The sequence below is a fragment of the Mesoplodon mirus genome, assembly GCF_964341445.2.
Source record: "Mesoplodon mirus genome assembly, chromosome: 3".
NCBI lineage: Eukaryota > Metazoa > Chordata > Mammalia > Artiodactyla > Ziphiidae > Mesoplodon > Mesoplodon mirus.
In genome coordinates this window covers 10,100,750-10,126,751 of record NC_138978.1, presented here as the reverse complement: position 1 = coordinate 10,126,751, position 26,002 = coordinate 10,100,750, and the positions used below count along the sequence as shown (strand labels likewise).

The window sequence follows — 26,002 nt, the reverse complement described above, 5'->3', positions numbered from 1 at the left end:
TGAGAGGTACCAGACTCACAAGGCCAGTCTTAGACGTCCTCATGCTGGCCTTGCTGGAAGGTTCTAACCAGTTCATCAGTTATAATAACTAGACACGGTTGGTATCCTCAGCCCAGGGCCCAACTTGTCACAAATGTCTGTAATGGATGATGGAGGTGGGCATCAGGGTGGAGATGGCGGACGTGGGGAGGTGGGCATCAGGGTGGAGATGGCGGACGTGGGGAGGTGGGCATCAGGGTGGAGATGGCGGACGTGGGGAGGTGGGCATCAGGGTGGAGATGGCGGACGTGGGGAGGTGGGCATCAGGGTGGAGATGGCGGACGTGGGGAGGTGGGCATCAGGGTGGAGATGGCGGACGTGGGGAGGTGGGCATCAGGGTGGAGATGGCGGACGTGGGGAGGTGGGCATCAGGGTGGAGATGGCGGACGTGGGGAGGTGGGCATCAGGGTGGAGATGGCGGACGTGGGGAGGTGGGCATCAGGGTGGAGATGGCGGACGTGGGGAGGTGGGCATCAGGGTGGAGATGGCGGACGTGGGGAGGTGGGCATCAGGGTGGAGATGGCGGACGTGGGGAGGTGGGCATCAGGGTGGAGATGGCGGACGTGGGGAGGTGGGCATCAGGGTGGAGATGACGGACGTGGGGAGGTGGGCATCAGGGTGGAGATGACGGACGTGGGGAGGTGGGCATCAGGGTGGAGATGACGGACGTGGGGAGGTGGGCATCAGGGTGGAGATGACGGACGTGGTGAGGTGGGCATCAGGGTGGAGATGGCAGATGTGGGGAGGTGGGCATCAGGGTGGAGATGGCGGACATGGTGAGGTGGGCATCAGGGTGGAGATGGCGGACATGGTGAGGTGGGCATCAGGGTGGAGATGGCGGACATGGGGAGGTGGGCATCAGGGTGGAGATGGCGGACATGGTGAGGTGGGCATCAGGGTTGAGATGGCGGACATGGGGAGGTGGGCATCAGGGTGGAGATGACGGACATGGGCAGGTGGGCATCAGGGTGGAGATGACGGACATGGGGAGGTGGGCATCAGGGTGGAGATGACGGACATGGGGAGGTGGGCATCAGGGTTGAGATGGCGGACATGGTGAGGTGGGCATCAGGGTGGAGATGGCAGACGTGGGGAGGTGGGCATCAGGGTGGAGATGGCAGACGTGGGGAGGTGGGCATCAGGGTGGAGATGGCGGACATGGTGAGGTGGGCATCAGGGTGGAGATGGCGGACATGGTGAGGTGGGCATCAGGGTGGAGATGGCGGACATGGGGAGGTGGGCATCAGGGTGGAGATGGCGGACGTGGTGAGGTGGGCATCAGGGTGGAGATGGCGGACGTGGGGAGGTGGGCATCAGGGTGGAGATGGCGGACGTGGGGAGGTGGGCATCAGGGTGGAGATGGCAGACGTGGTGAGGTGGGCATCAGGGTGGAGATGGCGGACATGGGGAGGTGGGCATCAGGGTGGAGATGGCAGACGTGGTGAGGTGGGCATCAGGGTGGAGATGCCGGACATGGGGAGGTGGGCATCAGGGTGGAGATGGCGGACGTGGGGAGGCGGGCATCAGGGTGGAGATGGCAGATGTGGGGAGGCGGGCATCAGGGTGGAGATGACGGACATGGTGAGGTGGGCATCAGGGTGAAGATGGCGGACATGGGGAGGTGGGCATCAGGGTGGAGATGGCGGACATGGGGAGGTGGGCATCAGGGTGGAGATGGCGGACATGGGGAGGTGGGCATCAGGGTTGAGATGGCGGACATGGTGAGGTGGGCATCAGGGTGGAGATGGCAGATGTGGGGAGGTGGGCATCAGGGTGGAGATGGCAGACGTGGTGAGGTGGGCATCAGGGTGGAGATGCCGGACATGGGGAGGTGGGCATCAGGGTGGAGATGGCGGACGTGGGGAGGTGGGCATCAGGGTGGAGATGGCAGATGTGGGGAGGTGGGCATCAGGGTGGAGATGGCAGACGTGGTGAGGTGGGCATCAGGGTGGAGATGCCGGACATGGGGAGGTGGGCATCAGGGTGGAGATGGCGGACGTGGGGAGGTGGGCATCAGGGTGGAGATGGCAGATGTGGGGAGGCGGGCATCAGGGTGGAGATGACGGACGTGGTGAGGTGGGCATCAGGGTGAAGATGGCGGACATGGGGAGGTGGGCATCAGGGTGGAGATGGCGGACATGGGGAGGTGGGCATCAGGGTGGAGATGGCGGACATGGGGAGGTGGGCATCAGGGTTGAGATGGCGGACGTGGTGAGGTGGGCATCAGGGTGGAGATGGCGGACGTGGTGAGGTGGGCATCAGGGTGGAGATGGCGGACATGGGGAGGTGGGCATCAGGGTGGAGATGGCAGACGTGGTGAGGTGGGCATCAGGGTGGAGATGCCGGACATGGGGAGGTGGGCATCAGGGTGGAGATGGCGGACGTGGGGAGGTGGGCATCAGGGTGGAGATGGCAGATGTGGGGAGGTGGGCATCAGGGTGGAGATGGCAGACGTGGGGAGGTGGGCATCAGGGTGGAGATGGCGGACATGGGGAGGTGGGCATCAGGTTGGAGATGGCGGATATGGGGAGGTGGGCATCAGGGTTGAGATGGCAGATGTGGGGAGGTGGGCATCAGGGTTGAGATGGCGGACGTGGGGAGGTGGGCATCAGGGTGGAGATGCCGGACATGGGGAGGTGGGCATCAGGGTGGAGATGGCGGACGTGGGGAGGTGGTCATCAGGGTGGAGATGGCAGATGTGGGGAGGCGGGCATCAGGGTGGAGATGACGGACATGGTGAGGTGGGCATCAGGGTGAAGATGGCGGACATGGGGAGGTGGGCATCAGGGTGAAGATGGCGGACATGGGGAGGTGGGCATCAGGGTTGAGATGGCGGACGTGGGGAGGTGGGCATCAGGGTTGAGATGGCGGACGTGGGGAGGTGGGCATCAGGGTGGAGATGGCGGACGTGGGGAGGTGGGCATCAGGGTTGAGATGGCGGACGTGGGGAGGTGGGCATCAGGGTGGAGATGGCGGACGTGGGGAGGTGGGCATCAGGGTGGAGATGGCGGACGTGGGGAGGTGGGCATCATGGTGGAGATGGCGGACGTGGGGAGGTGGGCATCAGGGTGGAGATGGCGGACGTGGGGAGGTGGGCATCAGGGTGGAGATGGCGGACGTGGGGAGGTGGGCATCAGGGTGGAGATGGCGGACGTGGGGAGGTGGGCATCAGGGTGGAGATGGCGGACGTGGGGAGGTGGGCATCAGGGTGGAGATGGCGGACGTGGGGAGGTGGGCATCATGGTGGAGATGGCGGACGTGGGGTGGTGGGCATCAGGGTGGAGATGGCGGACGTGGGGAGGTGGGCATCAGGGTGGAGATGGCGGATGTGGGGAGGTGGGCATCAGGGTGGAGATGGCGGATGTGGGGAGGTGGGCATCAGGGTGGAGATGACGGACATCGGGAGGTGGGCATAAGGGTGGAGATGACGGACGTGGGGAGGTGGGCATCAGGGTGGAGATGCCGGACATGGGGAGGTGGGCATCAGGGTGGACATGGCGGACATGGGGAGGTGGGCATCAGGGTGGAGATGGCGGACATGGGGAGGTGGGCATCAGGGTTGAGATGGCAGATGTGGGGAGGTGGGCATCAGGGTTGAGATGGCGGACGTGGGGAGGTGTGCATCAGGGTGGAGATGACGGACATGGTGAGGTGGGCGTCAGGGTTGAGATGGCGGATGTGGGGAGGTGGGCATCATGGTGGAGATGGCGGACATGGGGAGGTGGGCATCAGGGTGGAGATGGCGGACATGGGGAGGTGGGCATCAAGGTGGAGATGGCGGACGTGGGGAGGTGGGCATCAGGGTGGAGATGGTGGACATGGGGGAGGTAGAGATGGTGGACATGAGGACGCGGTCCTCAGGGTGTACGTGGAGGACATGGGGGAGTGGGCATCATTTTGGAAATGGTGGACTTGGCCAAGGTGGGCATCATGGCAGAGATGGTGGATGTAGCAGTGGTGGTGGTCAGGATGATGGCAGTGGTGGTGATAGTGGCAATTCTTGGAAGCTTCCCAGAGAATAAAGCGTAAGCTGTCAGGACCATCTCTGCTCATTTCTTACCGGGGGAGGACAGTGTGGGAAAACCGCATTGTGAGTCAGTCAGTTTTCCATGCTTGTGTGTGTGACTAATGTCAGTGTTCTGAGGTTCGGGGTGGGAGTCAGGCTGGAGTGGAGGACAGCAGAGACAAGTCTCAGCCCTGGTGCAGGATCCACTCTTCTGTGCTGCCCTTTCTACAGGACATGCTCTGCGGAGCCAGGACCAAGCAGGAACCCTTGACCCAATGCTGCAGATGCGTCTTCCTCTAGCAGAAATCAGCTGATTACATAATCAGATGAAGTATCTGCCGGCTGATACAGTGAGGAGAACTGGGAATTTTCCCCTATGTGGTGATACTTAATGAAAGTGGTGGTAGGGCGCAAAGGTCAGCACTATAAAAAATGAGAGCTGGTGTTCCCCGGCATCCTGCTCCCCAGAAGCATGAGCAAGCCCCGCCTGCCATCTGCGATGCCCCCGCATGCAGTCTTCCCGTGTAACAAGAAGTGGCTGCAGCAGGTGCCACGGCACATTCAACTGCAGGTGCTTGTAGTGAACTAAGAACCTGATGCCTCAAAAGAGTACTAAACGGGGAGTCAGGAGACCTGGGTTCTGTCTAGACTCCATGTGACCTTAGACAAGTTGCCTAACTTCTCTGGGCCTCTCATCTGTAAAGTAAAAGAGAGAGGTTGGGGAGGGGTATTAGCTGTCCAAGGCACCTTTAAGTCTAACTTTGTATGTTGCTGTGAAATCAGGAGGCTGAAAGTCTGGCTGTACATGTAAAAGAACCAAAGCTGCTGCTTTTTCCTGGTCCTTTGGGTTTGGGTTCTGGAAGGCTGGCAGGGAGGGCCTGGCTGGGTGTTTCACCAGCCCAGGCTGAGCCCTCTTACTGTAATGAGCAGAAGAGGAGAGTGGAAGAGGCAGTGGAGAACTCTGGCCAAGAGCAATGGGACCGACAGCTGTGGTCCTGGACGATGTCCTTCCACCCGGGTGTGGGACAGGGAACCCCCTTCCCTGGGAGTTGTAGCTCCAGCAGCGAGCTGGATGGAGGGGATCAGCCTGACTCTCCCCCCAGTGATTCTTGTCATCAGGGCCTTCTCATACCTTGGTAAGGCTTGAGAAGCTCTTAGCACAGGTCTTGGGCAGGCACTTTACAGAAAAACAACTCCAAGTGGGTGGTGAGCACACCATACAATGGTCAGCTCTCCTGGTCATCAGAGAAATGCAAATTCAATCACCAGTGTGCACGTTTATGGCTTATCAGGTGGGCAAAGATGGAAAAGTGACAAAATCCATTGTGGGCGTGAGTTCAGGGACTCTCACACAACCTCCCACTTGGCAGAATGTGTCTTGGGGAAATAACTTAAAATGGGTGCATGGTACTCATAACAGCTTTGCTTCTAGTAAGAAAAAAACTGGAAACATTCAGTGATTGGTCAAGTAAATCATGGCTCATCTGCGCAATAAAATACCTTGTAGCCATTACAACTGATGTTTGATAATTATATTGGTGGAATGAAAGATGTTCCCAGAATGGTTATCCACCAGAGTGGTGGAGTGTATTTCTACTCTGGGGATTTATGTACATGCACACACGGAAGAAAAAATCTAACAGGGTATAAGCCAGTGTGTTAAACATGCATTTGTGAGTTCTTTTATCCCGCTTCTTTTTGTTTACTTCTATTGTTTCAGTGTATACAGAGGCTTTGCATGATTAGTGGAATTAGGAAAGCAGAAATATATTTTTAATGACAAAAAGCGCTTAGGAGAGCCTGTCATTAGGCAGTTCCCAAGAGGCCAGATCAGGGGAAAGGCCCCAAGAGAGCCTCTGGCTGCAGCCCTGTTTGTTGGCATGGGCGAGAGATAAATCTTACTCTGCCTTCTGCTGTGTCACCATCTATTTCGGGAGAGTGGCAGCAATTCGCCCTCTCTGGCTCAGGTGTCAGCTGCCGGGGAAAAGTCATCAGTCAAGGGGAGAGGACCAGGAAGGGCGACAGCAGGCAGGCAGCCAAGCCACCCTCTGCACAAGGAACGGCCCATGTCTTCGGAGTGTGCCTGGTGGAAAAGAAAGAGGTGGTTCTGAAGCAAAGGAGCAGTGAACCACATTACGCCTGGACCCAAACGAGCCAGAGCCCACTTTGTTTTAGTGGAAGGTCAATCTGTGCTGGAGGAAGACCCCTAACAAGACAGAAGGTAGGAACTCAGCTCCCCATCAGTCGTGCCTGTTTGCTGAGTTGTCTCCCTAGGAGGGGAGATGGATTGCACAGAATCAATTACACTTCCTCGAGAGCCTGGAACCACCAAACACGTGGTTTTGTGGGACAGCAGAGCAGAGTGAGATGATGTGTGACTGTGGAACAGGGGCTGACCTGACTCTGTTTTCATATAATCCATTGGTTAATTGGGCCTCTTGACTGTAAACAACAGAAGCCAACTCTGGTTAATGTAAGCAAGAAAAGGACTCATTGCAGGTATGTCAGGTAATTCACAGAACTGAAGAGAAAGCTGGGGAAGCAGGCTCAGAAAAGAATGAGGCAGCCTGGGAGTCAGGAAAGCAAACACCAGTTGAGGAGTTCTCTGGGGCGGGGCTGCTGGATTGAACGGGCTCTGGCCATACTTTTTGGTCAGCCCACTCAAGATTCAGTGTACTGGGACAGAGAGACTCTGGTGAGGGGCCATGCATTTGAAGAAAGTCGCACTAGACGTACCCACGGGGTGAGAGGTGATTGCCCAAAATGAAATCTGGGAGCTGACCCCAAATGAGGAGAGATGGAGGTGAGAAGCTGAAGGATGACAAATGACTATTACACATAAGACACCTGGACTGGGTTGAATTGCATCCTTCAAAGGGATATGTCCAAGCCCTAATGCCTGGAACCTATGAAGGTGACCTCATTTGGAAAAAGAGTCTGTCCATATAACTGAGTTAAGGATCTCGAGGTGAGATCATCCTGGATTTAGGCTGGACCCTAAATCCAATGACAGGTGTCCTTGTAAGAGAAAGAGAGAGATAGGAAAGAGATACAGAGCAGAAAGCCACATGAAGACAGAGGCAGAGATCGGAGTGATGCTGCTATAAGCCAAGGAATGCCACAAGCCACCAGGAGCTGGAAGAGGCCAGGAAGGATCCTCCCCTCGAGCCCTCAGAGGGAGCCTGGCCCTCTGGCACTTTAAGTTTGGACTTCCGACCTCAGCAACTACAAGAGAACGAATTTGTCTTAAGCCACCTGGTTTGTGATTATTTGTTATTGTAGTCCTAGGAAATACGACAACACCCAGATCCTTTAGAATGACCTCTCCCTGCGGAGTACTCTGGGCTTGGGCCACCACTGGAGGTGACGTGGGTTCCAAACTGGGTTTACAAGTTTCCTGTGCAGCTTTGGCTTAAGTCTGTGACTCACTGGGTCTCAGTATCCCTACAATTACTTGTGCAAGCATTTTTAAGACAATAGGGGAGGGTAATGGCTAACAGCATAGGCTCTGGAGTCAGACCGCCTGACTCCAAATCCTGGCTCCATCATTTCTCAGCTGGAGAACCGGAAGCAGGTAACAGAAGTAGCATTCAGTTTCTTTGTCTGCTGACCGGGGTCACTATAGTACTAGCCACAGAGCTTTTTTTATGGATAAGAGGAGTGTAGACAGTGCAATGCTTAGAAGACTATCCAGCATGTGGTAACGCTGCAGGGGGTTAACTGATTTGCCCTCACTGTTTGTGGAGCTTCTTTGTTCTGCTCCACCTGTGTCCAAAGAGCGGTGAATGGGCTTCCCTGGTGGCGCAGTGGTTGAGAGTCCGCGTTGGAACACAGGTTCGTGCCCCGGTCCGGGAAGATCCCACATGCCGTGGAGCGGCTGGGCCCGTGAGCCATGGCCACTGAACCTGCGCGTCCAGAGCCTGTGCTCCGCATTGGGAGAGGCCACAACAGTGAGAGGCCCGCGTACTGCAAAAAAAAAAAAAAAAAAAAAAAAAGCAGTGAACGTTTCCACCTCCCAAGAGGGAAAAGCATGGGAGAAATACATACAGCTTCTTCCTCCTCCTAGCGAGCTGCAAGGTATATGGCGATGAATTTAGGGTAAAGGACTTCTGTCCTGCAAGGGAGGGACCTGTGCTTGTCCAGCACCATCAGCCATTAGGTGGGATGGACTGTCTGGGGAGGTGCTCTAGGAACCCCTCTGTAGCCACACAGCTAAGCCACACTCTCCAATCCTGTCTTTATTCATACATCATTCAAAAATACCTTTGAAAGTTCTAGGTACTAGGAATACAGCAGGGAACAAAACCAAAAGCCCAAACTCCCAGAGCTGACAATTGAGTGGAGAGGGGCAGGGAAGCAGGAAATAAACAGCTAGATACACATATACCATGTCAGGTGGTCTCATAGAGAAAAATAAAGCCAGGTACAGGGGATGGGGAGTGATCGTGGGGCTGGGGAGAGCATCTCTGATAAAGTGACATCATCTCTGATAAAGTGACATCTGAGCAGAGACCTTAAGAAAGTGGAGTGAGCCAGTCAGAGGGAACAGGCGCAAAGGCCCTGAGGTAGGCCTGTGCATGGGGTGTCTGAGGAATGGCAAGCAAGGTGGAGTGAGGGGTTTGCGGGAACAGTGGTAGGGATCGTGGATTTCACTTTGGGAAAGATGAGGAGCCTTAGTGGCGGCAGTGGTGGGAGGTGTTGAGCAGGAGAATGATGGGATATAAGTTTTTCTGTAAAAGACTCATTCTGGCTGCTGAAGGGAGAATTGGGACAGCCAGTAGGGTAGACAGAGGAAGACAGCATAGGCTCCTACAGTTTTATCAGTAACAAAACTGACGTTCTCACCTATTTCCTCTGAGTCCTGTGTCTCTCAATCATTCAGTTCTAAACTCAGGGCGGGAACTGAGTTATCTATTGAACCCACCAGCTATTACTAGTATTATTTCAGAAATCATGTGTAATAAATAGGAAGAGGTCTCCGCATCTTGGATGCACTTCACTGAAGAAGACAGAGAAATCACAAAAATTGAGAGCTCCCAACATTTTTGCCACTAAAGAACTTATTGTATTAATGTTTCCAGACCCTGAGTTTGAAAGATTTTGTCTACCAAATTGCATGTTTGAGTAAATAGCCCTGCGGCCTTCTCACAAACAAGTGACTGATTGGCCTTTTGACAACTAGTCCTTGCTTACAGAACCCTAGCCCACCTGCAGCACCCCAGCTGGGAACCATACACCAGGATCCTTCTCACCCAGATATTTCTGAGTTGTTTTAGATTTTCCCAGTTTTCCTGATGTTCGTGTGCTGTGTGCCAGGCCCTGAGCTGGCAGCTGTGTCTGCAGATGTGAGAGACACAGGCCACCCCATGGAGGAGTTGACTTTTTTGGAGGAGGTGTGGGGGGCCAAGAACGGAGGGGTCTGATTCAGGGGAAGGGGGAACACAGGAAGCAATCAGGGCAGGCTTCCCAGAGGAGGTGTTTCCTGGATTGAGTTTTGAACAGGAGTTGGCAAACTTTCTATGAAGGGCTGGATAGTAAATATTTTAGGCCTCGTGAGCCATAGAATCTCTTGCAACCACTCAAACTTGCCATTGTAGCTCGAAAGCAGCCTTAGATAATGTGTAAACCAGGGGGTCTGGCTGTGTTCCAGTAAGACTTTATTTACAAATACATATGGGAGAGGGAAGGAAGGGTCATTTGGGCCTGGAGCTGTAGTTTGCAGCTGTATCTCTGGTCTTGTAGAATAAGGAAACCGTCCCCGGGCTCTTGTTCCAGGTGGGATAGAAAGTACGGAATATGATGATGCTTCCCAAATGTGGCCCTTTATCAGTGGTCATTTTTTTCCAGGCAAAATGAGAGGAATGAGGGCACTGTGGGGAGTGTTTTTTAAGGCCAATGTATTAACTGATTTGCTGTTATCCTGCCTTTCTTAACTTTAATGGTGTACCAATGTTCTCTCTTTTATAAAATGATGATGGCGTGTGTGTGTTTAATGTCCTGAGAAGAATTATCAGCTGCAGCCCTGTGTCAGTCTCCTCTATTTCTTATTTTTAAAAAAATTTTTACCATTATGTAAAAGTCAAAAGCCTGAGGATCATAGCTGTAGGCTCTAGGTTTCCGAGAGATCTTAGTCACAGGCGGATGGTCTTACCCTAAACTTATGCCCATGCCTTGCAGTCCCTGGCTGCCTCTGGGATGCAGGACAGGCAGAAACCCACTGCCCCAGGGGGTTACAAACTCACATGCCTGCACAGGGGCCAGCAGGTGACATGAATGAGTGAGCAGGCTCACAGCATGTGTCCTGTCTCATTAGGGCAGCCTGACAGTTGTCTCCATGTGACAACATTGCCTTATCTGCTGATTTGAATGTTTTTTTAGATTCTTAAGATAAAAGACCACTATTGTTGCTTTGACAAAAAAAAAAAAAAAACTTTTGCAATCTGAGCCTGGCTCAGGGTTGCCATCCTTTAATCCCTTAATCCAGATTCTCAGATCCTGGCAATGATGCTCCATCGACTCCACACGCAGCCACTGGACATCAGCCAGTGGCAGCCATTTGGGGAGATATTGTATTTGGGGGGTGCTATTCTAGCCCAGGAGGGTGCCTCTAATGTCATTCTCACCCACACTTCCAGATTCCACCCGGGCCTCTTGCATGCAGTGCCTTTCTCATCCCTCCCCAGTAATCCCCTGAACTCAAAGGTATGTGTTCATTCCATAAATATGGATGAGTATTACCAGACCTTCCACACACCTGGCTCTTCATTCTCTGAATTTGTAAAGCCCAAAGTCGATTCTCAATCATATATTGTCTTCCTTCCCCATTGCTTGATGTATTTTAGTTTGGGCTCCTCTGTCAGATTATAAATTTCCCGAGGCTGAGGATGTCACTTTCTTTAGCATTACAGATAACATAGAGTGACGGGAAAAACACAGGCTTTGGAGTAAAGCAAAGGGAGAGGATAGTTTGAATTTGGGCTTCCCTATTTAACAATACGTGAATTGCCAAAGAGTTCTGAGACCCGCTTCCTCAGCTATGAATTAAGGATAATGCCTCTCACCTCCCAGATGGAGGTCAGCTATAAATGACGTGTGTTAAGGGGTGTGCACTGCATCAGAACATAACAGGTGCTCAATAAAGGCTACCCACCCCCTGCACACACATTCTTCCCAGTTTAGGGCATGGATGAAGGTGCAGGAAGTAGTAGGTGAATGATACTGGATTGGGAGATATGCCTAGTCTTCCTTTTCAGAAATCTGCCCCGTGTGCCTCTGGGTCTCCCCCAGGGTTTCTCAGCCCTGTTTTCAACCCAGGTTTGACTTACCTGGGACCAACCTTTTGCAACATGGCTGCTAATCCTTGATGAAATGCCCCATGCAGGCTGTTTAGGAGACTATGGCCTTCATTTAAAAAGAAGGAGCAGGCCAATAAACACATGAAAGGATGCTGGATATCACTAGTCAGTAGAGAAATGCAAATCAAAACCACCAAGAAAATGAATACTACTTCACTTCCATTAGGATGGCCATTTTTTTAAATGTAAAATAATACGTGTGGGCAAGGATATAGAGAAATTGGAACCCTTGTGCACTATTTTTGTTTTTTTTTTAATATTTATTTATTTATTTTTATTTTTGGGGTTGTGCCGGGTCTTAGTTGTGGCAGGCGGGCTCCCTAGTTGCAGCTCCAGGGCTCCTTAGTTGCGGCTCACCAGCTCCTTAGTTGCAGCACGTGGGCTCCTTAGTTGCAGCAGGCGGGCTCCTTAGTTTTGGCTCCAGGGCTCCTTAGTTGATGCTCACCAACTCCTTAGTTTCAGCACATGGGCTCCTTAGTTGCGGCAGGTGGGCTCCTTAACTGCGGCTCGTGGGCTCCTTAGATGCAGCTCACCAGCTCCTTAGTTGCGGCACAAGGCTCCTTAGTTGTGACATGCAAACTCTTAGTTGCGGCATGCATGTGGGATCTAGTTCCCTGACCAGGGATCGAACCCGGGCCCCCTGAATTGGGAGTGCAGAGTCTCATCCACTGCACCACCAGGGAAGACCCCCCTTGTGCACTGTTTATGGGAGTATAAACTGTGTAGCCATAGCGGAAATCACTATGGTGGTTCATCAAAAAATTAAATGTAGAATTACAATATGATCCCTCAATTCCACTTCTCAGTTACGTACCTAAAAGAATGAAAGCAGAGACTTCAACAAGTCTATTGTATGCCAAGGTTTATAAGCAGCATTATTTACAATAGCCAAAAGGTGGAGACAGCCCAAGTGCCCATTAGTAATGAATGGATAAACAAAATGTGGTGTCACCATACAATGGAATATTATTCAGCCTTAAAAAAGAAGGAACTTCTGGGGCTTCCCTGGTGGCACAGTGGTTGAGAGTCCACCTGCTGATGCAGGGGGCATGGGTTTGTGCCCCGGTCCGGGAAGATCCCACATGCCGTGGAGCGGCTGGGCCCGTGAGCCATGGCCACTGAGCCTGTGCGTCTGGAGCCTGTGCTCCGCAATGGGAGAGGCCACAACAGTGAGAGGCCCATGTACCACAAAAAAAAAAAAAAAAAGAAGGAACTTCTGATACATGCTACAACATGGCTGGACATCGCAGACATTATGCTAGGTGAAATAAGCCAGTCACAAAATGACAAATATTGTATGATTCTACTTATATGAGTAGGCAATTCATGGAGACAGAAAGGTAGGGAGTGGTCACCAGGGACTGGGAATGAGGCAAGGGGAGTTACTGTTTAATGGGTACAGAGTTTGGGGGATGACAGAGTTTTGGAAATAAATAGTGGTGATGGTCGTACATCATGGTATATGTACTTCATGCCAATGAATTTATACACTTAAAAATAGTTAAAATGATAACCATTATGTTATGCATATTTTACCAAAATTTTAAAAATACAAAGAATAAGACAGAGAAGGAAAGGGAAGGGAGGAGGAGGAGGGAGGATACGGAGGAAGAGCAGAGAAGGAGCCTCCACCAGCTCTGTAGTCAGGATGACTCTGGACATGCAGATCTTTCTGGCATTGTGAATCCTTAACGAGTTCCACCTCCCTATCTCAGATGTCTTGAGCAAGAAGAGGAAAGGAGAGTTTCATTTAAATTTCTGCCTCATCCTAATGTAATTAGAGAAGCAACTCTCCTGCTGCTGAAAGTATAAAGAGCACTGTGATGGTTGATTTTATGTGTCAACTTGACTGGGTCGTGGGTGCCCTGATATTTGGTCAGACATTATTCTGGGTGTGTCTGTGAGGGTGTTTGGGCATGGAATTAACACTTGAATCAGTAGACTGAGTAAAGCAGATGACATTTCCTAATGTGGGTGGACCTCATCTAATCAGTTAAAGGCCTGATTAGAGCAAAAAGGCTGACCCTCCTTCGAGTAGGGGGGAACCCCTCCTGCATGACTGCCTAGGGCTGGGACATCAGTTCCTTCTTGCCTTCGGATAGAACTGTAACACTGGCCCTCCCTGGGTCCTGAGCCAGTGGGCATTCGTACTGTAACTATACCACCAGCTTTCCTGGGTCTCCAGCTTCCCGACTGCAGATCTTGGGACTTGTCAGCTCCATAGTTCCATGAGCCAATTCCTTATAATAAGTATCTCCGTGTATACTCATCCTATTGGTTCTGTTTCTTTGGGGAACCCTGACTAAAAAAGGCACCCTCATCAGATACCTGGAGTCAGGCCTGGGCACAATTTGAAAACTTGAAAATCTGAATGATACTAACAGTGGCTTTTTCAAGCTTGAATGGTGGCCAGGCACCCTGGTAAGAGCTTTTCAGATATCCCCTCATTACATGCTCACAGCATCATCACAAGGCAGTGCGTGGGGAGACAGGGCCTGGGCCAGGATCATAGGATATCATGAGGTAGAGCCAGGGCCACCCTGGGGGTCTGTTTGAACACTCACAGGATAGTTTCCCTCCACATCTGCACTTCACAGTACCCATGGAGCACTTCCCCTGACCAGGGAGAGGCTATGCCAGCACCTTGACCTTTCCAGGCTATGCAAGGTCAGGGCCTGGGTACCAGGAGGGTTGCTGGAGAGTTCCAGAACATCTCTTTAAAAGACCATTGCAACAAAAAGAATATAATACCTAGGAATAAACCTACCTAAGGAGACAAAAACTGTATGCAGAAAACTATAAGACACTGATGAAAGAAATTAAAGATGATACAAACAGATGGAGAGATATACCATGTTCTTGGCTTGGAAGAAGCAACATTGTGAAAATGACTCTACTACCCAAAGCAATCTACAGATTCAGTGCAATCCCTATCAAACTACCAATGGCATTTTTCACAGAACTAGAACAAAAAATTGCACAATTTGTATGGAAACACAAAAGATCCCAGTTAGCCAAAGCAATCTTGAAAAAGAAAAACGGAGCTGGAGGAATCAGGCTTCCTGACTTCAGACTATACTACAAAGCTACAGTAATCCAGACAGTATGGTACTGGCACAAAAACAGAAATATAGATCAATGGAATAGGATAGAAAGCTCAGAGGTAAACCTATGCGCATATGGTCACCTTATCTTTGATAAAGGAGGCAGGAATATACAGTGGAGAAAAGGCAGCCTCTTCAATAAGTGGTGCTGGGAGAACTGGACAGCTACATGTAAAAGAATGAAATTAGAACACTCCCTAACACCATACACAAAAATAAACTCCAAATGGATTAGAGACCTAAATATAAGTCCAGACACTATAAAACTCTTAGAGCAGAACATAGGCAGAACACTCTATGACATAAATCACAGCAAGATCCTTTTTGACTCAGCTCCTAGAGAGATGGAAATGAAAACAAAAATAAACAAATGGACCTAAAAAGCTTTTGCACAGCAAAGGAAACCATAAACAATAAACCATAAACAAGACGAAAAGACAACCCTCAGAATGGGAGAAAATATTTGCAAATGAAGCAACTGACAAAGGATTAATCTCCAAAACTTGCAAGCAGCTCATGCAGCTCAATATCAAAAAAACAAACAACCCAATCCAAAAATGGGCAGAAGACCTAAATAGTCATTTCTCCAAAGAAGATATGCAGATTGACTACAAACACATGAAAGATTACTCAACATCCTTAGTCATTAGAGAAATGCAAGTCAAAACTACAGTGAGGTATCACCTCACACCAGTCACAATGGCCATAATGAAAAAATCTACAAACAATAAATTCTGGAGAGGGTGTGGAGAAAAGGGAACCCCTTGCACTGTTGGTGGGAATGTAAACTGATACAGCCACTATGGAGAACAGTATGGAGTTTCCTTAATAAACTAAAAATAGAACTACCATACGACCCAGCAATCCCACTACTGAGCATATACCCTGAGAAAACCATAATACAAAAAGAGTCATGCATGATGTTCATTGCAGCTCTATTTACAGTAGCCTGGACATGGAAGCAACCTAAGTGTCCATCGACAGATGAATGGATAAAGAAGATGTGGCACATATATACAATGGAATATTACTCAGCCATAAGAAGAAATGAAATTGAGTTATTTGTAGTGAGGTGGATGGACCTAGAGTCTGTCATACAGAGTGAAGTAAGTCAGAAAGAGAAAGACAAATAGCGTATGCTAACACATATATATGGAATCTAAAACAAAAAGAAAAATGGTCATGAAGAACCTAGGGGCAGGACAGGAATAAAGACGCAGACCTACTCGAGAATGGACTTGAGGACACAGGAGGGGGAAGGGTAAGCTCGGACAAAGTGAGAGAGTGGCATGGACATGCATACACTACCAAATGTAAAATCGATAGCTATTGGGAAGCAGCCACATAGCACAGAGAGATCAGCTCAGAGCTTTGTGACCACCTAGAGGAGTGGGATAGGGAGGGTGTGAGGGAGATGCAAGAGGGAGGAGATATGAGGATATATGTATATGTATAACTGATTCACTATGTTATAAAGCAGAAACTAACACACTATTGTAAAGCAATTATACTCCAATAAAGATGTTAAAAAAAAAAAAAAGGAAAGAAAGGAATGCTCTACACCATAAAAAAAAAAAAAGTCGCTGCCTGGAGGAGGGAACTTGTTCTGAGGCAGTGGGTGGGGCTGGTGCAGCCTTAGGTCTCCCTTCCCCGGGAAAGTGGGTGGGACCGCACAGTGGCTGGTGTCAGTCTAGGCTCTGTCTGTTTCCTGGTGGTCTGGCCTTGGGCAAGTCACTTGACTTCTCTGTGTCTCAGTTTGAACATCTGTAAAGTGGGGATGACTAGAGGTTCCTTTCTGGGTTGGCCTGAGGATTCAGTGAGCTAATGTGTATCAAGCCCTAAGAACAGGGCCTGGCACACATGAAGTTCCCTATAAATACTGGATCTTGTTCACTATTCTTAACTCAGACAGCTGAGGAGGTGGGCTCAGAAAAGGAGGGAGAACATTCCAAATCAAGTAGGGACATCACATGGCCTCCCCTGCTCCCCTCCACGTGCTCATGACCACCCATCCTCCCTCTGTCCCTCCGGGCCTCCCCCCAGAGACCCCTACCCCGCACTCTCCTCGCAACTTCTCTCCGGCTTTCACTGGACCTCTTGTGCGACTTCTCACTCTCGCTCCTAAAATGTCACTATTTACGCTTGTGTCCTGCTGCCCCTATTAGACCTAAGTTCCGTGAGGCCAGGACTGCGTCTTCCTCTTTTTTCCTCCTCCCTCTTTCCCTCCCTCCCTCACTCCCCCCCTTCCTGCCGTCTTTCTTTTGTCCTTTCTTTCTCTCTCTCCTTTCTTTTCTTTTCTTTTTTTTGGTATCTAACATTAAGCCTTGCCCATTTTGTTTAATGCATGAATTAAAAAGCTATTTAACAACTAAATGTCTGCCTAGTAGCCAAGAGCAGCCCTGCCTTAGAAGCTTACCTACTTAGCTGAGCATTTCAGTCTAAAGCAGCAGTTCTCAACCAGGGAATTCTGTCTCGTTCCCCGACCTCCTCCTGGGGACATGCGGCACTGTCTGTAGACATTATTGATTGTCACACTGGGTGGGGATGCTACTGGCATCTCGTGGGTAGAGGACAGGGATAATGATAAACATCCTGCGGTATATAGGACAGCCTCCTACCTCAAAGAATTATCCAGGCCCGAATGTTGGTAGTGCCGAGGTTGAGAAACCCTGGTCTAGAGTAGCTCCTGCAGGAGAGAAGAGGGGACCCCAAAGTCAGATTACTCCAACTCCTGAGTTCTGCCGTCGACCTTGACTGTGTCCTTAGAGCAGCTGGCAGCGGTGCCCTGCCGCCCTCTGCTGGGTCCTGCTGACTCATTTCTCTGCCCTTTGTGAGCTACGAAAATCCATTAAGTCAGTGTATCTTGTGACGGCTCCATTGATCGTGGGTCCAGAGCCTCCCACTCCTGATGGGCTTGTGTGTGGTGTTTTTCAAGCAAGCCTGTTTCCTCTAACCACAGAGAAATGTGAGATGACAGTTTCTAAAAGTGTCGCTTTGTAAAAATGCCAGGCGTAATCTCAAGGGACAAAGAACACCATAGAAATCAGAATCGACTTGAGGAGTCGTGGCCAGCAAAGGTTGGATTTAAATGGCGGACTCTGTGGGCTTGTGTTGTTTTGTTGGGGTGGTGTTTGCTAGTTAATACAGCTCATTGAAAAACTGACTTCTAGACCTTTTCTCTCGGTAATAATGACCTGTTACGGGTTTGAAAATGGCAAATATTATCTTCGTTTTAGAAACTGCCTGAGCTGCACGTAGTCCAATGGTGTCCATCGGTGTCCATCTTTTTTATTTTTGTAACATCTTTGGCTGACGGGGAGGGGTGGGGTGGATGTTAAGAAGAGGCAGGTCAGTTGATTTTCCTGGTTTTCCATTGAAAAAGTCATGTCTGCAAGGGAACCCCACAATAACTCTTCATAAATCTCTCCTGTTCTGTTCAAATGCATTTAAAATGCTCAGAAGTAAACAAAAGTTTGGCTTAAGAAAAGAAATAGTCAAAAACGTAGTCAAGTGTAAACTGGAGAAAGCTGCAGAGCTTTGGTCTAGCTAATTCCTTGGATATCTAAGGTAGGCATCCATTCAGGAAGAGGAGGAAACGTGAGTATGGTTGCTAAGCAACAGTTCCCATGGGGAGAAGAGCATCAGTGGGGTGGCTATAGACTGCATAAAAGATGGGTCAGGACAGAAGGAAGGAGGAAGCTCAGTCATTCTTCCTCCACCTTCTGTTTTCTGAGCTAGAAGGAAAGATACACAATAAAGACCCAAAGGGTGGTGGCAGGATTGCTGTGCAATTAGCAAGGCTGCTCTTTGCAGAACAGAAACCAGCTAATTAGTGAGGTGTGAGGAATCATTCTGACTTTCAGATTATGCTGGCTATGGGTTGAAGGCAGCTTTCTGAAACCAGGAAGCACTGAAAAAGAGAATAATTGAAGGTTTCCTGAGAACTGAAAGGACGCCAAAGATAAACAGAAATTGCAGGCAGGTGAGCTTGTCAAAACGGTGTCCTCACATCCCTGTGAAGCTGTGTTGCTGAAGGCAAGGTGTGTAAATTCTCTATGCTTCAGTTTTCTCATTCATAAAATGGGTGTAAAAATAGTTGTTGTGAGAATTAAGAGTTAATATGCATATAGAACTTAGAACAGTGTTTGCATGTAGTAAGTGCAATATGAATATTAGGTACTATTTATTTTTCTCTCCTCTTCCAGATCAAAAACAGGTCTGACCTTTTTATGCACTTTAATATCTTGCATTTTCTTATATTCGAAGTTTGTGAAATTATGACAGTAACTTGACTTTGTATGTAGTTCATATTGTATATCCATCAGGATGTGCAGATTATGCTTGATAACGAACAGTCTTTAGAGCTTAATACTAACAAAGTCTGTATCTTTTGTTCTTGTCCAGTGAGGATTGTTTTTAGTCTACAAGGGTTGCCATAACAAAATACCACAGATTGGGTGGCTTAAACAACAGAAATTTATTTTATCACAGTTCCAGAGGCTAGAAGTCCAAGATCAAGGTGTGTGCAGGCTTGGTTTCTGCTGAGGCCTTTTTTCCTGGCTTGCAGATGGCCACCTTCTCGCTGTTTCTTCACATGGCCTTTCCTCTGTGCACACACAGAGAGAAAGAGAGAGCTCTCTGTTATCTCTTCCTCTTCTTTTTTTTTTTTTTTTTTTTTGCGTTACGTGGGCCTCTCACTGTTGTGGCCTATCCCATTGCGGAGCACAGGCTCCGGACGTGCAGGCTCAGCGGCCATGGCTCATGGGCCCAGCTGCTCCACGGCATGTGGGATCTTCCTGGACCAGGGCACGAACCCGTGTTCCCTGCATCGGCAGGCGGACTCTCAACCACTGCGCCACCAGGGAAGCCCTCTTCCTCTTCTTATAAAGACACCAGTCCTATTGATCAGGGCCCCACCCTTAAGACCCCATTTAACCTTAATTACCTCCCTAGAAACCCTATGTCCAAATATAGTCACATTGGAGGTTAGGGCTTCAACATATGAATTTGGGGTGAGGGGAGATAAAATCCAGTCCATAACAGGATTGGGGGTGGAGGTGGGCCTTTCTTCATAGTAATTATTTGAAGACCCCTGTTCTCAGGGGCTTCATCTCAGCACATTCCCATCTCTCCTACCCCAACTCATGCTGAATTCCCCTTGGCTCACTCTGATGCCCCAGCTGCACGGTTCCCCGAACTCCGAGTCCTTTGCCAGCTTCCTTCTTCTCTACCTGGACTGTTCTTCCATAACTGCTTCCATCTCACCCTTTAGACCTTAGCTGACACCCTATCTACAGATGGTCCTTTGTCCCAGGCAAGCCTCAGCTTTAGGTTCCCACGAGTAAGTAGAAGAGGTTAAATTCACCAGCCTGCAATTCTCGTAGCTGCCCTCCCATTTCACCTGATGGCAGGTGGGGTACCCCGAGAGGAACAGCTAACTGATAAAGGAGCAGTCGTACAGCGGTATCTCTAACATGCCATAAATCCGTTACACTAGGAACATGTCCCTCACCCCCAGGTGACCAACAACTGCTGTCACCACCACTCCTCTTGGTGGCAGCCATGGGAAGACAGCGTTGGCTTCCTGTGCCCCTGGCCCCTCTCTTCCTGGCTTTCCTCTCCAGCCCCACACCTGCTTTCTGTTCCTTTTGGAGGCACAGTGGCTGCAGGCCAGGTCTCTGGAGGCAAATTGTTTGAGTTAGAGTCCAAGCTAGGCCACTTACTAGCTGTGCCACTTTGGACAAATTACTTTACCTCTCTGAGCCTGCTTCCTCATCTGTAAAATGGGGATGATGGCAGGACCTATCTCACGGTGTTGTGCGGATTAAACAATTTATTATGTGTGAAGTGCTTAGAACAGTGCCTGGCCCATGATAAGCTCTAGATGGCATTTAATGCTGTTGCTGTGAAGCACTGTCTCAGCACATACCCAGATGTAACATTTTTTTTTGACCTGTGGATTTGAAACTTCTTTTTAAATTAGCCAAACACTTTTCAAGTGAGATCTTAAAGGGAACCCCAATATATAAAACAGAGTTTACAAGGGCTCTTCTGGTTGTAGAGGGGTGGGTGTCCCAGGAACTTCTCTCAAACCCCTCAGTCTCTCTCACCGGCTAAAAGATAATGTTTCTCACGTGTGCCTCGTGGCCCAGCAGCATCAGAATCACTTGGATTTTAAAAATGCAGAGGCTCGGGTCCCAGTGCAGCCTGCTGAATTGGATTCTCCAGGGGGCGGAGCCTAGAATCTGGATTGCACTATAGTCTTCAGGTGATTCTGAAGCACAGAGGAGCTCATGCAAACATCATAACTACATATTTATTTTCCCCACTCCTGCCAAGGGAAAACCCTTCTAGGGTAGTGAGTGGAGTTTCTACAGCACTGCACTGATCCTCTGTTCAGTTTCTCCTGGGTGGCAGTGGAGAGGAGGCTGGCATTCTTCTTGGGGAGCTGCCTTACAAACCAGAGGGTACTGCCATTGGTTGGCACCGCCCCTCCGCACCCCACAGCCTTGCCCCGCCCTCTGCCCCGAGGGCGCTGGGTATTACCAGATCTGGATTATGGTCTACAGAGCTTCTAAACCCTAAAAAGATTATGCTCCCTTCCGTCACCACCTTGAGTGATTCAAAATCAAGAGTGCCACACCTTAAAGTAAGGGAGACCAGCACATTCTAGTTTCTTCCATGTGATTCCCCTGAGGCTTTTTGCAAACATTTAAATTGCATTGAAGTCAACTTTTTCCCCCTTTTGTGTTCGGGGGCACGCGCCTGCTTTCCACCTGGTAAGCACTCACCTTGCTAACTTGTAGGCAATCCTGGGCTGCAGCCTAAGCCTCTCTCTCATTCTGCCTGCCTTTCTCACAGGCCTTGACGAAATCCAGTGCTCCCTGCCCGTGGAGAACAGGAGGATATTCCTGCAAGAGCTGTCGGAGGCCAGCTTCAGCGAGTGCAAGTTCAGCCTCTCGCTCACAGACCTGTTCATCATCATCTTCTCCGGCGTGGCTGTGTCCATCGCCGCCATCATCTCCAGCTTCTTTCTGGCCACCGTGGTGCAGTGCTTCCAGAGGTGCGCCCCCAACAAAGACGCTGAGGACGAAGAGGAGGATGAGGACGACTGAGCCACCTGTACCCCTTCCTCGCTGTCCAGAACCCCAGCCGGTGGCTCTCCTCCGAGGGAAGTGCTGAAAACGGAGAAGAATTGACCATCAGTGACCAGAGCAGCACCTGTTCTGAGCCTTGCCCCGTGGGCGCACCCGCTGAGACCTCTGATCTCAGAGTTTAGAATCTGCAGAGCGAAGGAGCCCAGGAAGGATTCCCCGAGGAGAGCCTGCCTCTCGGCTCGAGGTGCGTGTGGGGAGAAGATGACCGAGTCAGGTTTCAGAGGTGACAGATGAAAACAGCGCAGGGCATGTGAAGACTGACGGCTCTCACCTGCAAAGATGGCTTTGTGCCGTCCATTTCTCTGACCTGGACCGCAGGAGCAGGCAGCTTCTCCTTCCTCCTGAGAGGCGGCAGCCTAGACAGTGGGGATTGGAGTTCAGGTCCGTCTCCATGGGAGCAGGACTTTTGCCCCTTCTGGAATAGACCTAGGCCACCTTAGGGTGTTACGCAGAGAACAACCCCACATCTGGCTAAAATGGCGCCGAGGCAAAGGCTAAGACCTGGCCAAAGGGTGTTTGTTGTTATATTTTGGTGAGCGGGTCAGGAAAACATTTGTTGACAGAATTCAAACCCTGATCCTTATCCTAAGAGGTAGCAACTGGTAAAACAAGAACAGTCGTTGTTGTACAATTGTGATGGCCTCTGCTGAGAGTCACTCTTCCCTCTGAAGCACAGCCAAGTTCTTTCCATCTTGCCCCGCCACCTCCTCCTCAACTGAATAACGCCTGTTCATTCTCTGTGCTGGCACCGTTCAGACTTGTCATCTCCAGAACTTGTGATAAACTTTCCTGGAGGCCAGGATTCCAAAAAGCAGGTTATATCGGACCAATAACATGTTAAAAAAAAAAAACCCAAAAAACAAAAAAACCTGGGACTTGGCTTCTGTTAAACCTCCATCAGTGGCCTTAGGGTGTGTGTGACATTCTTTGGAGCATAGGCTGTGCCAGGCAGTGTTTTCCAGGATGTGGACTGCAGCACTTTGGTTCAGAGACAGTATGAAACAATGCTATGCACCCAGCAGGTTGATGCAGGATGATGGGTATCAGCAGCGTCGGACCTTGCTGGGGACTGACACTTAGACGAGGGGCTGGTGAGAAGCTCCTGGGATATTTGGGGAAGCATCTCTCCATTGTTTCCCATAATATATTCCTTATGTTTCTTCCTCATTGCTCTCTTGCATCTTTGCCTCCACAAAGAATTACTGAGTGCTTGCTAAGTGTCCTGGTCCAGGAATTGTGGGTACACCTTCCAGAAGGAAGGTGGGGCCCTGGCTTGCTTGGGCCTCAATAATCTTATGGGTGGAATATAAAACAAACAAGTAAACAAAACTATAATTGCAGGTAGTGATGAGCGCCACGAAGGAAATAACTGAGGCCTTGTGACAAGAGTAAGCGGGAGGAACCAGTCAAGAGTGGATGGATGGGTGTATTAGGCAGGGCTCTCTAGAGAAACAGAATCAATAGGAGCTCTGTCTGTCTATCCATGTATCTGCATTATAAGGAATTGGCTCAGGCAGTTATGGGAACTCCAGCTAGCTGGAGGCCCAAGGAACACTGGTGGTACAGTTCTGGTCTGAGTCCAAAGGCCTGATAGCCAGGAGAGGCAATGGTTAAGTTCTAGTTTGAGGGCAGGAGAAAACTCAGCTCAAGTAGTCAGGCAGAGGGAGAGGGAGGGGGGAGGGAGAGGGAGGGAGAGATGGAGAGGGAGATGGAGATGGAGACAGAGAGAGAGAGAGAGAGAGAGAGAGAGAGAGAGAGAAATTCCTCCTTTCTCTGTCTTTTTGTTCTATTCAGGCCCCCATGGATTCAGTGCTGCCCACCCACTTTGGGGAGGGAGATCTGCTTTACTCAGTCTACAGATTCAAATCCTAATCTCATCCAGAAACACCCTCACAGACACACCCAGAAAGAATGTTTAACCAAATAACTGGGCACCCTATGACCCAGTCAAATTGATGCATAAAATCAGCTGTCACTCGGGGGCCTCTGATTGGGTCGTTCTGAGCTGAATCCTGCCTCCTTCTCCTACCTCCTTGCTTCCCTCGCCCCTTCTCTCCTTTCCTCCTCTTTCACTCTCTGTCTCTACTCTTCTCTCTCCTCTTCACCCTCGAGGAGACTCCCGGTCACCTTTCTAGCCCCCAGCATTGCTGGCTCCAGTGGAGGAGACCCCTGGCTCAGAGGGGCTGTCTTCTCAGAGTCGCTGGGCAAATGGAGAAGTGGGCCAGCATCTTCCCAGACTCCATGGCAACCTCCGTGGGCCCCACCCTCAGTGCAGGTAACGCTTCCATTGAGGAAACAATATAAGCAAACAAATTGGTCATCAGGAACCATTAGGTGCTGCTCGAATTCCTGTCGAAAGGCTCCAGTCATCATTTGTACCTTATTGTGAATGAAGGTTTCTGGAGACAGTTTTCAATCAGGAGAGAGAACTGCACTGATGTTGGGCCATCATAGGGGAGATAGAAAAGACCATGGGGTAGGGGGCCGAGGGCTCAGAGGACACGAAACAATCTAACACCAGCACCTCCCCAACCTGGCCACAGACTCAGCTGAGATTTGTGTGGGGTTGGAATTGCGATCTGTCATCACAGTCTCCAATCGCCATTCCCGGGAGCATCCTACCAGGGACACAACTAAAGGCCCTGGATCCAACTGGGCCCCCACCAAAGGCACACTGTGTTTCTCCCAGAATCCTAGGGAGGTGGTACCCCAAGTTGTGGAAACAGCACTAGACCCTTGTTATAATAGGTTCTGATAGATGAATTCCCTCTTAATGAGTCTATTTTAATCCTTCGGTCCACTTCAAGTGATTCACTGTGGTCAGCAGGCTCAGCTCTTTGCTCGGAAGACACACACCCTGCAGAGTGTAGGGGCCGGTGGTCATTTACTGAGTGAATGAGTGAGCAAGGGAGGGGCCCCAAGGCTTGCTGGGTGCCAATTAACCATCATTTCTGTGGACTGCAACCTAGAGTTTTGAAAAGAACATGATTTGAGGGAAGAAGAAGAGTTTTCAAGTATTGGCAGTTGAAACAGTCATCTCCTGGATGTAAGGAAAGTTCCCGTGAAACACTGGGGACATGGGGACCTTAGGGACATCTGTGGTCAAACCCAAGGAAATATACTGACCAGGAGCCACAGCTCAACTGGGGAAACGCCTTTGAGAAGTGACATTTCACAAGCAGCAGGAGAAGATTTCGTGCTCTCTGTGGCTGTAGCATCTCAAGTTATTATTAACAACAGTGGTTATGCTGCATACAGGTTGAGGGCCTCCTCTGCGCCGGACATCCCCCTCTCCCAGATCTCCACTAGTGTCATTTGGGTCTCGAGTGTCACCTCCTCAGAGCCACTCTCATCACGCCATCCTGTATTATTTTTTGCACAGCATGTACCATGGTGTGAAGTTATCCCACCTGTTCGTTTACTTGTTTATTGTCTACCTTTTCTGGACTAGAACATGAGCTCCCCAAGGGCAGGAACTCAGGCCCTTTGTGTCTCCAGCGTTTGAACAGTAGTGGCACGACCAATATGCATGTGGGGTGAAAGAGCAAACAAGTGAATTCCAGGCACAGTACTAGAAACTCTACAAACCTGAGCTCTACTTAAGCATCCTCACGACTCAAGTGGAGAGCTGCTATCATCCTCATTTTGTCGACTGAAAAAAACTGCACAACCTAAAAACTGAGGGTTATGTTTTATTCGGTGGGAATTTTTAGGACTTCAAGCCGACGAGGCAGCATCTCAAGTAGCCCTGAGAACTGCTCCAAGGAGGCAACGGTGGGGAGCTAGGATACGTAGGAATTTTGCAACAAAGGGTAGGTAGTCTGAACGTCAAAAGATTATTGTTGATTAAAGAAAACCAGACCTCTCAAGGAATTTAGTGCTTTTCTATATATGGGAAGATGCAAGAGTCTGGGCTCACTGAAATGATTCCTTTGATATGCACCTCACCTATCTGGGGCCAGTATCCTGTGTTTTCATATCCTGTGTTTCCTCGGGGCTCACCGAGGGGGAGTGGCTGCAGTCTGATGGCTGCTAGACAGCAGGTATTCTTTTCCTTCTTGAGTTCCGTCAGGGCTCACCGGCTCATCATCGGCAGTGGCTACAATCACTGATGACTGTGCATCCTTTTTTTTACTGATATGGCAGGCAATATTCCATTTCTCAGTTTCATAGGTGAGGAAACCAAAGCTCAGAGAAGGTGGTGGATGACAGGACATGGAAGAGCCAGAACAGATTTGTGGCCGTTGGACTCCAAAGCTGTGCTCTTGGTTATAATAATAATTTATGTGTATCGAGAGCACTGTCCATGCTAGGTGCTGAACCAAGCCCTTTGTACAACTC

At 49.9% G+C, this 26,002-nt stretch overlaps 1 protein-coding gene across 1 annotated transcript in view; it reads left to right on the top strand.

Moving 5' to 3' along the window:
- Positions 1–21,619, top strand: part of LRRC38 (leucine rich repeat containing 38) — a gene marked incomplete at both ends in the record, with an annotated part of 37,171 nt that extends 15,552 nt beyond the window's left edge. The window contains one exon of the mRNA XM_082614490.1: positions 21,366–21,619. Within this exon, the coding sequence (XP_082470616.1) occupies positions 21,366–21,619 (254 nt within the window). The remainder of the gene's footprint in view (positions 1–21,365) is intronic.
- Between the last annotated feature and the right edge of the window lie 4,383 nt (positions 21,620–26,002).